Consider the following 19,159-nt stretch of genomic DNA (forward strand, 5'->3'; position numbering starts at 1 on the left):
ATCGAGAACTGTTTTAGTGCCATTGACAATGACACACATTCACTCATGTGGCTCTATTCGTCCTGTGGTAAACTGAAATTATTTTGTCACTAGTAGATGTGAAATCCTTTTGAATTGAAGTGACTGGTAATAAATAATGGAATAAAACAAGGAATGTTCTTTCAGTGCCATTGAATATAGTAGCCGTCCAATCATGTGGTTCTTCAAAACTAAATGAAAAATCTATGGAGTTGAATATATATATATATATATATATATATATATATATATATATATATATATATATATATATATATATATATATATATATATATATATATATATATATATATATATATATATATATATATATATATATATATATATATATATATATATATATATATATATATATATATATATATATATATATATATATATATATATATATATATATATATATATATATATATATATATATATATATATATATATATATATATATATATATATATATATATATATATATATATATATATATATATATATATATATATATATATATATATATATATATATATATATATATATATATATATATATATATATATATATATATATATATATATATATATATATATATATATATATATATATATATATATATATATATATATATATATATATATATATATATATATATATATATATATATATATATATATATATATATATATATATATATATATATATATATATATATATATATATATATATATATATATATATATATATATATATATATATATATATATATATATATATATATATATATATATATATATATATATATATATATATATATATATATATATATATATATATATATATATATATATATATATATATATATATATATATATATATATATATATATATATATATATATATATATATATATATATATATATATATATATATATATATATATATATATATATATATATATATATATATATATATATATATATATATATATATATATATATATATATATATATATATATATATATATATATATATATATATATATATATATATATATATATATATATATATATATATATATATATATATATATATATATATATATATATATATATATATATATATATATATATATATATATATATATATATATATAATATATATATATATATATATATATATATATATATATATATATATATATATATATATATATATATATATATATATATATATATATATATATATATATATATATATATATATATATATATATATATATATATATATATATATATATATATACATGTACACACAGCGGCGGTCCGTGCATTTTGTCGCAGCGCATTCAACTAATCAATCCAACCCTCAAAAACAGATACGTGGACTACTGAGGAATTGTGCGGATAAGCTTGGAGGAGTGACTGCATATTCTCTACCTCGGTCACAGTCTGCAGAAGCTCCCCATCTGGTGGAAGACTTCCTGTGTGTGGTTCCAGTTTTATCCAACTCTACTATGTCTTTTTCTTGAGTCTGTATTCGTTTTGGATACTGCAACCAAGATGGTGCCGCTCAAGTGGCAGTCGGTAGCGGTAGCTCCGTCCACTCTTGCTCGTTTTGTGTTTTTGCTGCTTTTCTGTCTTAATGATTTGATTTAATGATTCTTAATGATCCCATATACTTTGCTTTGGTTTGTACTTTGTGCTTTTGCTTTGTTGTTCTGCGGCCTTTGCGACTGTATTGTCTAACGTGTAACTAAGTGTAACTATGCTTTTCCTGTATCTGCATTCTCACCCTATTGCTACTGTCTAACTATGAAATTTCCCAAATACGGGATGAATAAAGTTATCCAATCAAATTCAATTGCATTTTACTGGTAGTTTTCATCACGGCCACTAGTTGGATGGTCACTTAGCACTTGCCACACACTGAATAGAAATAGAATTTCAACCCTTTACCACAACAATTATTACTTTTTTTTAAATGTAAGATAGGTCACTCATTTAACTCAATTGCTGCCATTGAGAGCGTTTGACGTCTAATCCATTTGACTGGGAGTGACGGATGAATGTTCATCCAAAACCACTGCTAAGTATAATTATATGTAGAATTCGATTTTTATGTGATCAAAAATAGATAAGCAACAGTATTGATTCTATTTACACTTTTAGGTTGCTGTCATACTTGATGCATTTAACATTTGTGGTGGGTCAGTTTAATGTCAATTAAAAAAAAAAGGGAGTGGGGCAAAAATTCTTATATAGTTTATCAGCAAATTATTAAAAATGCAATATACTGGATCTTGGCATGTTGATGACGCAGTATAAAATCGACCGAATCATGATACCTCTTTTTCAGCACTTTTTGATATTGGTTTATTTAGCCATTCTAGATTTGATAACTCAAGTCAGATTTGAGAGTGCTGAGGTAAACGAACTCAAATCATATGAATAGTTAGCTCTGAAGACTACAACTTCACCGCTGATTGGTATTTCCTGCTTCCCAAAAAAATTAAGTGTGTTTAAAAGGTGTGCTGCAGTGCCATTGGGTATGCATGCTTGTATTGTATGACATGTATTGAGTGAGTATGCGTCTTAATCATTGTCAGATGGCGACCAGTGCCCTTGTGTCTGGAGACATTTATGAGGCCGGCCGCTCACCGCCTGAAGGGAAAAATACCTTCAAAAAAAACTATTCCCCCAATGAGGCTCCTTTGTTGTCTGACAAAAACGAAAGTTAAACTTTCATTATTTTGTACCACTGACGACAATAGGCGTCTGATCACTGGCAGACATTCGCTGACAGCCCCTCCGAGTGAAAATGGATCGGACGTGAGTTACCACGATTGGCTGAACTGGATTTCCGAAAGCCGTTTTTCTCCCCCCATCAATCTCCATTGCCGTGGAACTGAACAGTCACAGCCTTGTGCACATGTGATGATCTAGAACTTGAACTCTGGGGCAACTCCAGAGAGTTGACTTTTCTTTGTGTGCGCACTCTCTGACAACCTGCCTTGTCCTTTTTATCTTCAACTGAGATGCGTTTTTATAGAGTATTAGCATTATCCAGTGCAGTGAAAGCTAGTACAATAGAAATCTCTAAAAAGGCCAAAAAAATAGATGTACACCTCCACCTATATGTTTGTGTTCAAGATAACACAAAAGGGAATAACCATTATAAATGTAAATCATTGTAAATCATTTATTAAACCATTAAAAGAAGAGCAAATGCAAAAACTTTCTGATGGGGTAGAATTGCGACAAAGGAAAAGATATGTTCAGACACATCTAAACACTCAACTCAACAACTTCAAATTATGTTATGCACACTCAGAAAAAAACTCAGGAAACAACTCAGTGACGAAAGAGGGTCAAAGGTACATGAATAAGGTAGGAGGCAGTGTTGTGCCGTCAGGGCCTTCTCTGCTGGCCTAAGAAATATCTTATTCACAGACTTATGTTAATTATATTTTGCCCATGAGTACTTGTTAAAAAATTCCAAATAGTCTGTCAGCTTCCTTTCATTGCTTTCCCCCTGGTTGCACTGCTTCCGGATGTCTGTTTTCATATTGAAGCATTTAACCAATCACATTTCAGCCATTATTTGTTGCCAGGGTCAGAAATCTGCCTCAAGGCCTTCATAATCAGTTCTGCATGCTCTGCTGCATTCAACAAGCGTCTATAGGAGTGTTGCTTTAACCAATCAGAATTCGATTTGGTGAGACCAAGGCCTTCTCGCAGGCGTAGGGATACATTATTGCCTTCTCGCAGGCATAGGGATACGTCATTGCTTTCACCAACTATGATTGGCTAGTGATAGAGTGGACTAGTCAGGGCTAGCAAGCGGTATCTGGATCAAGCTGCACAAGCAAATATATTGTTGTGCTGATTTAATAGCGGTTTTGTCAACCCGCAATGGCTGAAGCAGGAGAACAAATTGATTTGTTTATAGATTTACAAAGCCATTTTAAAGACGGACTTTTCAAGAAAAAAAAGTTGCACATCATTAAGAAATGTCAGATAACTCCAAAGCAAGCAAGCCTGTAACAACCAGGAACAAACATTTTCAGCACTAAATAGAATAAAAAAGTATGCCAAAAATACGTCAGGACAGGCTCGACTTTCAGTAACATCTTCTATGTCAATGGAATAGAAGGAGGAAAGAAAGGATGCTGGATATTGTGTGCAGGTAAAAAGGATTTTTGGTGAGTAAAATATGGCTATAATTGCTAAAATAATATTTCAATTTCATGAGGTTATTATTAATGATTTTTTATGTGTGGCAGATGTAGTTACAGTAGAGGTTTTATAGCCATAAAATAGTTTTTGAGGGTTGGATTGATTCCAAGAGACGAATATATATGTATATATATATATATATATATATATATATATATATATATATATATATATATATATATATATATATATATATATATATATATATATATATATATATATATATATATATATATATATATATATATATATATATATATATATATATATCTTGAAATTTTTCTCTTATCTAGAGATAATTATTTGCTCCAAATTTTACTTATATCTTGAAATCCTCGTATGTCGTAGTGCTCGTATGTTGAGGTACCACTGTGCAAGAATTAATCGAAATCAAGTTGACACTGAAATCTTTCTAGTTTAGTATTTTTTTTCTTTTTCAGGCCAATAGTGAAAATCTAGTACAAAATGTTAGTTGCAGTGGTGACTCTGCTTTTCACGAATCTGGCTATGATCTTACTTCATCATCATTCGGGAATCTGGCAAAGCTAATTTAGTATCAGGCATCTGGTCCAAGCTACTTCCATAAACATAATATTGCCTAATTAGATGAACGAGGCAACCTGGCTTGATGCAATCGGTCAATAAGGTGATCCGAAAAGCATTAAGCGGTGGCGCAATAATTGTGCAAAAGAGAATAAATCATTCTCCTGTGCACAACAATGAAGAAAAAGCACCCTTTGAGATTTGATTTTCTATGGTTGAAAGTCAATATTGCATGGGTAAAATTTAATTTACATTGATCAGATTAAATCAACACGCATGAACGACTTCATGAAATACTTGGCTGGGCACAATATGAATTTGCGATTCAAGTGAAATTGGAAAGCCCATTAGAATTCAAGAAGACATCATTGAGAAAAATGACTTTCTATGGGAATCATTGTCAACATCCTGTTTGAATTGAATGCATAAGGAAAAAAAACTGATTTTAACTCGGTGCAGTGGTCCTTTCGCTTTATTTTGGTGGGGGCAGTATGGATTGGATGCCACTCAGTGGTGGTGTGTTTGGGGGCTTCAGTGGTTGTTAGATTCATTGTGCCCTGAAATTGGCTGGCAATCAATTCAGGGCATCCCATTCCTCTTATCAGTGGTTGGTTGGTATAGGCACAAACACCACCCTTATGAGAATACGTAGAATGGAAGATGCTACTCACCCGGATGATGCAAATGTTTTGCACGTTGGCCTCACAGCTCTCGGGTCCTGGGTTCAAATCCAGGTCACGTGTGTGGAGTTTGCATGTTCTCCCCTGGCCTGCGTGGGTTTCCTCCGGACACTCCGGCTTCCTCCCACATTCCAAAAACATTCCTGGTAGGCTGATTGGACACTTTAAAATGCCCCAAGTTATGAGTGTGAGTGTGCATGGTTGTTCGTCTCCTCGTGCCCTGCGATCGTCTGGCAAGGGTGTCCCCTGCCTCTGTCCTGGAACCAGCCGATAAAATTGAGATGATATATATAAATATATCATTTACTGCCACAAAGTCAGGCGAGTGAACCACTGCACCCTTAGGTGGCTTACCTTTTTCTCATGTTATATATCCAGTGGTACCTCTACATACGAGCAGCTCGAGATATGAAGAAAATTTCGAGCAAATATTTATCTCTAGATACAAGAACAATTTTGAAATGCGAGAAAGCCAGGTGGCCAAGACATGAAAAGCTGTTTATGATTGTCTTTTTTTGTCGGATCTCTTTCGCTACGAGCACTGGGCGGAGCTTGCGTTTTCCCGTGTTTTTTCCACTCGTTAGTCAATGCATAATGCAAAGTGAACAACAATGGATCCAAAGCAAACAGCTGGAATGAAGAGTTGTGCAAAGAAAAGGCCAACGTTGACAATCAACAATAAGCGCAAAATAATTGAAAATGATGAGAGTGCGGTCATGGATAATATCATGTCACTTGGAAATTTCTTAGGGCTGGAGGTTAACGAGGCAGATGTGAATGAAAATAAACATGATTTGAAATTGCCTGGAATTCAACAGAAAGTGATCTATGAGAGTCAATTGCAGCCATCGAGTTGACCAGTATATTTTGACATTCTTTTTTTGACTCCATATTCTTTGACCATATCAAACATGAAGTGAAGCGTTGCAAAAAAAAAAAAAAAAGAAGTGTTCTTTTTATAACGCATTTCGGTACTATTTACATTCTGCTTTCTTGGCGTGTCTGAGCAGGCCACGCAAGGTTTAATCTGTCAGAATCAGACACCTCATCTCACATCACGGGGTAGTTGATACCATTAGCCACATGCACACACAAACAGTAAAGTTTTAGCGAGGCAAGCGTCATGTTTACAGATGTGACGTGAAACTCAATTAGGCGTCCAATTGAGCCAATGTGGCCGCATGGCAGACTTACACCATATGTTCTAACCCAAATAAGATTGCTGCTTGTTTAAATCCAAAGAACTGCTGGCATACACGTGCATCGAAATTGGTCATTAACTGCTGTCTTTGGCTTTTTCTCTGACTTTTCATTTTGGCTGCATGTGAACAAAAGGATTCTTTACTTATTGACAGCACGAGACATCCACGCCAATTTGAAGAAGATACTTTTAAAAATTGCAAACCAGTTTGGATTTTTTTCAATTGTTATTAACTAAAGCAGCCCTGTGTATAAGTGGTTAGGGCGTCTGCCTCACGGTTCTGGGGTCGATGATTTTATCCCAAGTGGCTTGCATTGGTCTTCTCCAGGTACATTTTTGTCTCACATCCCAAAAATATGCTAGGTAAGGTGATTGCACACTATTCATGAACGTGGCCGGTCTACTTGCCGAAAGACATTTAGCCGACTGACATCTGGCCGACAGCCAATTTGCCGAAAGACCATCTGGCCGAACGTAGAATAGCAGAACAACTATTTGGCCGACCGACTATCTAGCCGAAGAACATTCAGCCGACGTGCTCGCCCCGCCCCCAGTCGTGTGTATGTACAAGTTTTTCAAGAAATATTAAAATGTAATTTACAAAGTGGACAGAGCTACTGCCACTGGCTTCCGCGTGACGGCGCCAACTTGGAAAAGAAAACATTTGAACAACGTCGGCGGGCCGGATTAAAAAGGCTACCGGGCCATATGTGGCCCGCGGGCCGTAGTTTGCCTATGTCTGGACTAGACCCTAGACTGGTCGCCAGTCAGCCATAGGGCGGACAAAGACAAACAACCATCCATGCTCACAATCATACCGCCACCAGCGGGAATGGAGTCTATGCCTGCCCGCACCAAAGTCACTACACCAAGAGGTGGCCAAGGTTAACTTTATTGTCAAATTGTATTTCAATCTTTTCTACCACTTTCACATTGTACACACATAAAAAAAAAAAGATTTCTGTGACAACTTACATATGTCAAAATAGATGGCTAAATAGGTTTTCAAAAGCAGTATACAGTAGTTCCTTTATGGGTCGTCATTTTTTTAAACATTTTTTGTTGAAGTAAAGTGACTTTATTATTTAAATAAAAAAATCCCCAGTTTATTTTAAAATATATACTTTAGAAGGAATATTCATAGTAAATAAAAGCAATATTTTCCAGTTTGTGGTAATGAAGTGTAAACTGAAAAATCAAAATAACTCAAATAAAAAGGTAATATTTAGACCAGGGGTGGCGAACAATTTAGACAAAAGAGCAAAAATTGTAAACTGTGAGAAAGAGCCACACCCTCGGAGATGATTGGCGGTCTTTTACGTCAGAAGCAGCATAAAAAAATACAATCTGCCAAGCTATTTCTTAAATATTATTTATTATTTATTCTTAATGGGCTGCGATAAATTTGAGTGTACTTTAAGAGAGAATCAAAATAAGAGAAACAAGAAAGCCAAAGTATATAAGAAATATTGTATTAAGCAAAGAGCCAGATTTATTTTGGCCAGAAGCCGCATGCGGCTCAAGAGCCACGTGTTGGACCCCCCTGATGTAGCCTTTAATATAGTATTTCATGCATGCATATTTCCAATGGTTATCTCCACAAATCCTTTTTTAAATGCATTTTTTGACATTTTTAAATTGAAACAGCAGAATGGAAATGATACATCAAATATGTGTGCAGATTTGTAAATTGTAATACTACTATATTTATTAAAAATGTCTGCCTAACTATTACTACGATTTGTGTTTCAAGTAAAAGAAAAAAAAGACCAACAAAATGAAGCTTTTTACTCTTTCCCCATAACATTTTTTAAAAGAAATCTTCCAAAGAAAGTTATATTTTAAATGTTTGTGAATGTTTCTTGCAGAGAGGTTTGTCTTTCTTGGCAAAGAAGGCCTGGCCCTCCAGGCTGGTGGAGCACACCTAGGGATGCAAAAAAAGGCAGGAAAATAAATATTTTTTTAGATCAAATATAGCTGATAATTGGAGACTTACACCGCAGACAAAGCAGTTGTCATGCCACGTGTATCCCAAGGCCTCCAGAAACTTGTCTCCCGCTTCAATGGGAAACTCGCAACCATGGCAACTGGTGCCAAACAAACTGTAAAAATCTGGAAAAGACAATGAAGTTGAAGTAATTCCTTCCACTGATCAAGATGGATGTCCAGTCCGTTTGGACAGGGAAGGGTTGGCAGTGATCAAACGATCTCTCTCTGTCAATGGCACAGGTGACTGTATTCACCCATTTGACTTCACTTCTGTTTCTGGCTTACCTCGTTCACAATAAGGTTCTCCATCCTCCAGGTGGAAAGTGTTATTTCGGATGGGCTGCTGACAGGAGGCGCACAGGAAACAGTAGACGTGCCAAGTCTGCTTCAGAGCATTGATCATTTCCTGAAAAATCGCAATGGCCCGTTTAGGTGATCTCATCTCATGTCATCTCATTTTCTGAACAGATTCATCCGCATTAGGGTTGCAGGGGGTGCTGGAGCCTATCCCAGCTGACTCCGGGCTATAGCCGGGGGACACCCTGAATTGGTGGTCAATAAGGACAGGGCATAAGGACACGGACCACCATGCACACTCACACCCATACCTAGGGGCAATTTAGAGTGTCCAATTAAGCCTACCATGTATGTTTTTGGAATGTGGGAGGAAACCGGAGTACCCAGTACCACTTAAGGGTGTCCCCGCCTGGTGCCTAAAGATGGCTGGGATTAGCTCCGGCACCCCCCACAACCCTTGTGAGGAAAAGCGTTGAGGAAAATGAATGAATTAATGTTTTGGACTACACATCCTGTGTCGCCCGTCTTAAACTGAAAATTTCCATCTTTATAATATAATATATAAAACGGTGAATGAAATGAACAAGAACAATGAATCGATGGGCGACACAGGATGTGTAGTATATGTATATATGATATATATATATATATATATATATATATATATATATATATATATATATATATATATATATATATATATATATATATATATATATATATATATATATATATATATATATATATATATATATATATATATATATATATATATATATATATATATATATATATATATATATATATATATATATATATATATATATATATATATATATATATGTATATATATATACTACACATCCTGTGTCGCCCATCTTAAACTCCAAATTTCCATCTTTATAATATACCAAAAGAGTTAAATCAGGAAAAAGAAAAACTGACAAAATGTACCCTTGCATACAGATTGCGTTAAACCGATAGGGGATACAATGCATTCCCAGAACCAATGGCTGAAAATCTACTATTGAAAACTCTACTCGTAATCCACCGTATTACTATTTTTATTAAGTGAAGGTAATGTTAATCGCACAACGACCCCCCCCCCCCCCCCCCCCCCCACAATGAATAACATCACACGTGTACGATTAAAACCAACATAACTCCCCAACTTTTTCCTGCTTTTTCTACGGGCTCATGACTCGTCTTAAAAATAGACATTCCCCATTCTGAAAAGTGTGAGAACACCACTGGGATCAGGAATCAATGAAAAAGCTGCAGGGTCACACTAAAATGGAGGGGCTTAGGAGCGAAAGGGTGAGAAAACAGGTTAATAAGACGTCCTAAGCCGCTTGGAGATGTGTGAGAAATGGAGGCTTTGGGAGGCCCTCAAGAGCTTTAGAACACGTGAACGGTGAACATTGGTGAACTCTCAGTAGAACTCACATATCTGAGCTTCTTAGCTTCAAACCTACACCTGCGGCCTCATGGATTTTACAGCTGAACAGACAAGGGGGCCCAACTACAACTAGTGATTACAAGGAGAGTAACAATACCCCGAATCGATTCATGGTTATGAAAGTAGTGGAAATAAAACCAAACCAATCGAAACACAAAACATGAATCACACGCGTGACAGAATCAAAAACTTTAACGTGATATTTTGTATTCCAATAGGTTATCGAATAGCTCCCGACAAGAAACGATGTCACTGCTTAATAATGGAATCAACCTTTTCTATGCGACAAAAATGTTGAATAGTGTCAATGAAATCATTACTTGAATTCCTTTATTGTCCCCTACCATTTAAAATGAATTGGAAATCGAGCACCATAAATTACACTCAAACATTCATTCAAAGTCAATCCTCCCAGTTTAAATGAGTTGGACGTCTATTGTAATCAATAATAGGCAACAGAGCATTAAGAGCTAGACTGTGTACTATATATATATATATATATATATATAAATATATTATATATGGATCAATATTGAGCCGCAACAACTCTCGCAACTAAGGCAAGCAGCCCCCGACTGTATTTCCAATGTGCGGTGAATGCTGAGATATATAAAACAGCGTTTTATTTCTGTTGAGCTCGATCTACCACATTAATTATATGTTCACCGTCATACCCAGTGGAAGTCTCAACTGTGGCCCGACCTTTCAAGAAGGCAGAAATTACTGACACGATTAATGACGACTTAGGTGAGACGGAGACGCGCGTGTTGGATGCCTCATTCGCTGTCACAAAAATACTAATACTTTAACTTCGGAGTTCAGAGTGAATTGAGTTAGGATGAAATATGATTTGTAGTCTATAAAAAAAGTTTGGCTGACCTATCTGAGTGTTTTGTTGACATTCCCTAGAACGCAGCACCATCTAGTTATTCTAGTGGATGCATAACATAACCCCAACCTCTACTGTAGACATGTTTAATGCAGTGCAGTAGACCAGTGTAACACGGAGCGGTGCGCCTTACAATGCGGTGCGCCTTATATATGGGAAAAAATTTAAATGCGTCATTCATTGACAGTGCGCCTTATAATGGGGTGCGCCTTATAGTCGTGACGTTGTCCAATTTATATATATATTTTTTTACCCCAAGATGTCGCCATCACGCGGAAGCCAATGGCAGTAGCTCTGTCCACTCTTATTTGTTTTTCGTGTTTTACAGCCCTTCTATCTTTTTAAATTACATTTTAATATTTCTTAATACATTCCTTTTTACTTTACTTTGCACTTTATGCTTTTTACTTTAATGATGAGTGATGAGTATGTTAATACTTTAGTCCTTTTTTCAGTTTGTTTCATATGTACTGTTAAAGTTGTGTGTTTATATTTATCGTATCTTGTCTGTCAAATTTTTAAAGTCAATGTGGCCCCCGGGCCAAAAAGTTTGCCCACCCACAACCATTCACGCCCACACTCATACGTAGGGGCATTTTAGAGTGTCCAACCAGCCTACCATGCATGTATTTGGAAGGTGGGAGGAGTACCCGGAGGAAACCCCCGTAGGCTTGGGAGGGAACATGCAAACTCCACACAGGTGGACTGACCTGGATTTGAATCCAGGACCACAGAACTGTGAGTTCGCCACGCTAACCACTTATCCAGTGGTCTCAAACCGGTCCTCAAAGGACCGCAGTGGGTGCAGGTTTTCATTCCAACTCAACAAGGATACCTTTTGCAAGTGCAATCAGTTAATTGGAGTCAGGTGCTACTTATTTTAAAGACACCTGATTGGTTAAAATGTCGGCATTGGATCGGTTGGAACAAAAACCAGGACCAACTGCGGCCCTATGTGGAACCGGTTTGAGACCACTGCACTTATCCGATGGGCTGAATTTGAACAAGTCAATCAAATTCAATCTATCTATGGCAGCCAATGAATTAGCAATACTCACTCCGAGTATCTTGGCCTGGCAGCGGCTACATGTGGGGGCAAGGAATTCTTCGTAGCAGTGTTCGCAGTAAACGCAGCCTTGCTCTTCCACGAAGCCGATATCAGCAACGGAGGTGCGGCACTGGGTGCAATTGAATTCTTCCTTATGCCACGATTTCCCCATCGCAACCAAAAATGGGCCCCTAAACAACAATTAGAAAGCTCTGTGGTAATTATAGAAAGTACGGCTGCAATGTGACAGGAAATTCAATTTTTTCTCTTTACCTGATGACATTATTGCAGTGGGCGCACATGGGCGTTCGAGTCCCGGCAGGGTAGTGCTCTGCCATTTGAACCAACGAGTCATTGTCATTAGGGTGGGCAACAGGCTCGGGGCGGACAGGGGTGGGACACACAGCCGTGCCCCCGTTGGACCTCACGCAAAATTGTGAGATGATTCCTGAGGGGAAGATGGCGGGAATTCAGTGAGGGTGTAAGACTTCAAACAGCATGAAAAAAACCTATTAAAACATTTCATTTGTTCCAATTAACGATGCTAGACAAATATTCAGCTTCCATAGCACGCATCCTCATAAAGGTTGCAGGGATTTCCCAGCTGACTTCGGGCGAAAGGCAGAGCAAAACAACCGAGACTGGTCGCCAGTCAGCCATAGGGCACACAGACAAACGACCATAAGCCCTCACAACCATACCGCCACCAGCGGGAATCGAGTCGGCGCCTGCGCGCACCAAAGTCAGGCAAGTTTTAACACCTATAGGACTCACTCAAAAGTCTAACATATTCTCTGAAATGGACGGGGCGCCGAATCAGTCGGTGCGCCTATATGTACTGAAATTCAACATTTTGTATGACCCTGACCGCTTGACTGAGTGGTTTCATTTCTTGCCGACATGAAACTTATTGCGATCAACCCAGCGGATGTTCATCCTAAAAATATCCTTCCCGCGTATTTCAAGCATTACGATAAATCCATTCAGAAGATTCCAGACGAGTGACAAAGCAATTGACTTCCGTGTGGTTTTAGCCATTTTAACTTTCCAAACAAAGACCGGCAGGCAGCATAGCAGAACTTAAGTGACAATTTTGAATGGATTGTATATGCCGGGTCAAAGTGCTGGCGAGCACTGTAGTTTGAGCTTTCGTCAAAGCTGGAATCACTATTACTAAACCCAACGGCGACAACTCTGACCCTTACAATGAGATGGAACCCAGAATTGTTGGCGAACTCGCACACTTGACTGTTCTCTATATGTCGGATTCAGAAGATGAGGACTTTGAAAGATTTGTAGATGTTTGAATACTTTTACTGATATTTTCGTGAATACACATTAAGTCAATAAAACAAAATCAAACTTGGTTTTACTCATGTTGCCTTTTTTAAAACATGTGCTTGCATGCATGCTAACGTGTGCGTTAACAAAAAAAAATACACCCACAACTGAGTCGGTGCACTTTCAGGCGGTGTGGCGCATCTTATAGGTGTGAAAATACGTATGTCTATATATATAGGGTGGCGTCCTTGGACCTTAAGTTTGAAACACTCGAATAGTCCATTTAGACACACACACACACAGTAAATGAGAAATATGGGGTACTCACATTTGACTGGCTGAAATAGTACCAGCATTGATAAAATTGAAACTGATCCGTTCCATCATTCCCAACACTGTTTATTCCTTTCAAAGTCATGGGTTAGTGCGGCCCATCATTCCTGACTTTGGGCAAAAGGCGGACTATACTCTCTAAACTGTTTGCCAGTCAGTTCTAGGGCACACGTAGAGACGGACAACCATTCACAACTACAGTCATAATCCTACTGAATGGGAATCAATCTCACCCTGACCATACCATGAGTGACTTTAAATGTCTAAATGAATGAAAAATTAACATTTGTGTGTGTGTGTTTATATATATTTTTTTATTAAACATGATTTCTTCATGATAACGTGTTTTCCATCCTTTTAAAGAAGTGGATTTCAAACTGAGCCTGAGGTCTCCAGAATACCAATTTCCTGAGGGAGGAAACTATGCATATTGTGTTTTGGTGTGATAGCTTCCTTCCAAGTGCGCGAGTTGTTTAACTTTTGCCCTTTTGCGTTGCATACCCAGCAGGTGTCAGCAAGGCCAGCTAACTCAAAACTAAGAAATTCCACACGAGTCGTAAAAAGAAACATTCCACACATATGCCAAACCACATAAACAAACTCCAGTTGCTCAAGCTCACTGAGAGTAGACACTTGGCTGTAGGCTGTATGTAGAGGTACCACTGTATATTCATTTGATTGAAGTCCTGTGGTACTTGTTTTAGCAGAAACGTCATTGGTTAAACTGTCTATTCTGGATCGGTTAGAACAAAAACCAGCACACAGCAGCCCTTGACGGACAATTTTGGGATTCATGCTCTAAATTGTCCCTAGATGTGAGCGTGACTCGTTCGTCTCATTGTGCCCGGCCCAACTCAAACATATTAGCCATTGAGTCCTGTCGTTGACAGCCAGAGTATTTAGTAGATGCTTGAACATTGATAAAATAATCTTTTAAAAAATTGGCTGCGAAATAGGATAGTGTTGACTTCATTTTAGTATCAATGCACTATCTTTGATCGGAATGATGGATTGACAGATACATGGGTACACTGATGCAATAGTAGTAAGGGTGGTGAAAGGGCTTTTAATGATTGAAATTAGTTGAGTTTTTCTCTAGTAAATATCCAATCCATTTGAAGCGTGAAGGTAGTGAATGAACGAATAAACCCTCCAGCTTCAATCTGTCATGAGTTGCCTTCGGCTGCAGACTGGAGTAGAACCCAGCAAGGAGGAAGCAAGAGAACAAGAGGGATGGGAGGGAAATACAAACTAAACAGGGGAGACATGCCGTCGAATATGCAACTATTACGCACAGGAAACAGAAAACAATAATGCTCCCAAAACGTACCAAAAACACGGAGTTTAAATACACAGACGGGAGTTCATGACAATCATATACACCTGGGTCCCACAAGGGAAGGAGAGCCAAAAGGGACACATCAGGCAAAACATACAAATTAGGTAGACAGAACACACAAGGACAACCCCCAACCCCAACAATATGTGACTATTGGACATCAAATGCCATTAAAGGCAGTCCAAGAGTTAAGCAGTGTCGGACTGAACCAAGGATAGAAGTACTTTACAAGTGAGTATACAAAAACTGAGTTTTAAAACAAACATATAATTACATACCTGTCAACCTAGGGCAATTTAACTTATTAAGCAACAATGTACTGTACAAATGCAATGCGGCACATATGTATTTACTCACATAGGGTGCATTTAAAAGTCTAAAATTTTCCCCAAAGTGCCAAACCAGTCGGTGCACCTTTTGTATGCACCAAATTCAAAATTCTGTAGATGTTGCTGTATGATACTGATAGCTTGACTCTCTGGGTACCCTGCTTGCTGGCGCGCTGTGTGAAAGGGGAATGCGTTTGTGCATATCATGCTTAAAATATGACAATATTAACTGTTGGGTTTATTCTGTAATGATATTTTATATGTGTGCATTTAATCATTTTTGTATGAAATCTTCTTTAAATTGTCTGAAGAGAACTCGGGGTTGTAACAAGTCACAGAATCCTCGTGCCAAGGACTGTTGACCTGACATCTCACCCAGTCCTGGGCTCCGAGGACTGTTGATCTGGGTTTGCAATGAAGAGCCGTGAAGAACTCTTGATACCACCAGATGGCTATCAATCACCTACATCGCTTCTTTATGGAATATTTATGTCGTTGTTGTTTTTGCTTACACAGTTCGATTAATCAATTACCTTGTAATTGTTATGATTTATGGCTTAAAAGCCGTCCGAGAAATTACTGTTCGGGATGATAATGCAGAGACCGAGAGGAAGTCTGGATGTATTCTCACTTATAAGTATATTCACCAACTGTCCTATTTAATTAAATGTCAATAATTTAATCAAATGTCTGCCTGCTGTGTTTTAATAATTATATTAATATATAATTATTTATGAACCTATCATTTGGTCCTTCAAGCCAGATTTGAACCAGCGACCTAAAAGTAGACGACGCTGTTTTCATCTGCTATCAGTGACCGAGACAATCCGAATCAGAGCCAAAATGGGTAAAACGTGTTGTACATAATTTGAAATGATCAAAAAACATAAAATACTGGAAAAATTTATACGCTGACAGTTATGTATTTATTATGATTTTTAAAAAGTGGTTTACGCCGATATCACACACCGAAGTAACAAAATCGATGGAACACTCCCCGAGATATGAGTGTAAGCTTAAATGGTGGTCTCCTTGTGCCAGCAATCCCCACGACCCCTGTAAGGATAAGTGGTTCAGAAAATGAACGGATGAATGAATTATTATTGACACTGGAAAGAATTGTGTTCACTGTCTATGCGTTACACACGCATGGATGGCAGGAGGGAGTCAATTAGCTAACTTTTTTGTGATTATAGTGACATCTTGAGGCCAATTGCTGTTACTACTTTGACATATTACTTTTCTGTACCGCTTACTATCATGGAGCCCTGATTTGGGAGTGGGCCAATTACAGGGCACAGGTAGATGGACAATCCCTCACACTCATGGCTAGGGGAAATGTAGATTGTTCCAGCCCACCCACTATGCATGTTTTTAGGATGTAGAAGGAAACCCACACAGAACCTGGGAGAATATGCAAACTCCACAAAGGAAAGTTGGAACCCGCCAGGGATGGAACCTTCGATCTCACAATTGTGAAGGAGACATGCTAACCACTCTTCCCTTCACTATGGCTTATGAAAACCCAAAATGTACCAAGTCAGTGCAAAACGGGCACCATTTGCTGGCCAACATGTACAATGCAGTAGCAGGTCTTCATACAATAATACCTTGAGATACGAGGTTAATGCATTCTGGGATAGAGCTCTTATGTCAACTTACTCAGATCTGAAATCAAATTTTCCAAAAAAAATGAACTAAATACAAATGCGAAAATGGAAATACATTTTTTTATTTGTTCTAATTCACCACCTTCTCACAAAGTAACAAATACCCATCTAGTGGTTATGATCTTCAATACTAAAATCTGAAATTATACAATACAGACAGACGGCAACACACCCAATAACACATTTTAAATTTAACTTAAACAAACCTAGATCACGATACACACGTAAATGGGTGTAACTTTGTAGTGCTATAACCGAGCCAAAGGTGTTAATGCATTCCACCATGGCTTTTGAGTGAGAACTTCCTGTTTCTCCACGCCTCAGAACTGAATCCCAATTAGTTTTTTTTAATTATCAAACCAGCCACAACTCCCTTTCAAGGGTTTAACTGTTGTCTTTTTAAGATGCTTGCTTTCCTTTTAAGTCCATGTAGATTCTGCAGGCTTTTTCGCAATTATCGACTTGCTCACACTATCTCCCGCAAACTGTTTATCTTTTAACCATTGAAGATGTTAGACTATAATTTTAGCACCTTACTCCAATTGCTTAACTCTGTCTTATCCTGTCTAACACCATATTAAACAAAGGCTCTCCATCTCCTTATGAATGGCACTGCACAGCTTAAAAAATATGCATAGCCCTTCATTGCAGTGGATTTGGACCATTGTTTTTCCCTTAATTTTGCACTGATTAACGAAGAAAAGGCAACCTCTACGGCCGGTACTCGTAGACATCTTTACGCGACCAAAACAGAGCGATGCTGCTCTCATAAGCAGTCTTTCGTATACCTGATGGCCCCATCGGGAACCATCTTGTCTGCTCGTATCTCAAATTTCTCTCGCATCGCAAGGCAATACAATTGCTTGGAATTTGCCTTGTATCTCAAATTTCACATATGTTGGAACACTCGTATGTCGATAGAAAGTTTCATATAATTTTGACGACAAAAGTAATTATGTCTTACAGCAGAAAACTGTACACACATGCATAAAAAGAGAATTACCGTGGGTTGTTGGGGGTGATTTGATCATGGTCTTGAGAGTAGCTGAATTGTGGCTGGTAGGCTCTGGCTCTTCTTCACTGTGAGAAGGAAATTAAATCACTGACATGCAATTGGATTGGAGTCGATATTCATATGTGATGCATCTAAGTTGTAAGGCTGTTTCTATAGTATTTTGTTCGAAGCTGGACTAAATGGCATCTCATGCAATATTACTTTTCCTAATTATTATTGCATCACTACCGCCAGGTCAGCAATTTGAAATATAAATGTGACACATACCCTAATGAGTGTTTTGCAACCAGAATGACTGTTTTACTGTGGCAAAAAAGTCAGTGTTTTGTCAAAAACTAGGACCACCAGTGGCGATTAGTTTTCAAGTCCAAGTTGAAAATTAATCAGAGTGAATGATGTTTTTGTGGGAGTTGAAAAAGCCACCCAAACATGATCAACTTCGGTTCAAGTAAATTCACCATCTTTTGTCGTCAGGATCTCATAAGGCTCACTGACCCTTCATTCATCAAGCACAATTACCCTCCCGCTCTTTTCTACACGATCCCGGACAATTAGGGGTTAAGGTTTATGCCATTGGGCCGGACTGATTGGTTGATTAACAAAGAAAGCTCTGCTGCTTGCATCCATTCGTGGCCCATCTGGACACAGAATGAGTTTGTTGACTCAAGCTAGAATATTGCAAGAGGAAGGATGAAGTGTGTGATTTTATCAACACTGTTTTGTCAGCATAATGCTATCACCGTTAGCTACTGTATTGAATTCGCTTTCTGCCTATCCCAGCCAAATATGAGCAGTCGGCAAGGGACACCCTCATTGGTTGC

At 37.4% G+C, this 19,159-nt stretch overlaps 1 protein-coding gene across 4 annotated transcripts in view; it reads right to left on the reverse strand.

The window, feature by feature from the left end:
• Positions 1–7,614: 7,614 nt before the first annotated feature.
• LOC144196003 (PDZ and LIM domain protein 5-like) overlaps positions 7,615–19,159 on the reverse strand; it is a 47,134-nt gene continuing 35,589 nt past the window's right edge. For all 4 annotated transcript variants that reach the window (XM_077715967.1, XM_077715966.1, XM_077715965.1 and 1 more), the window contains 6 exons: positions 18,327–18,403; positions 12,645–12,819; positions 12,382–12,562; positions 8,964–9,084; positions 8,686–8,801; positions 7,615–8,613 (listed from right to left, as the gene is read on the reverse strand). In XM_077715967.1, coding sequence (XP_077572093.1) covers positions 8,524–8,613; positions 8,686–8,801; positions 8,964–9,084; positions 12,382–12,562; positions 12,645–12,819; positions 18,327–18,403 — 760 coding nt within the window. In that variant the 3' untranslated portion in view covers positions 7,615–8,523. The remainder of the gene's footprint in view (positions 8,614–8,685; positions 8,802–8,963; positions 9,085–12,381; positions 12,563–12,644; positions 12,820–18,326; positions 18,404–19,159) is intronic.

Source organism: Stigmatopora nigra, chromosome 4, assembly GCF_051989575.1.
Source record: "Stigmatopora nigra isolate UIUO_SnigA chromosome 4, RoL_Snig_1.1, whole genome shotgun sequence".
Lineage (NCBI taxonomy): Eukaryota > Metazoa > Chordata > Actinopteri > Syngnathiformes > Syngnathidae > Stigmatopora > Stigmatopora nigra.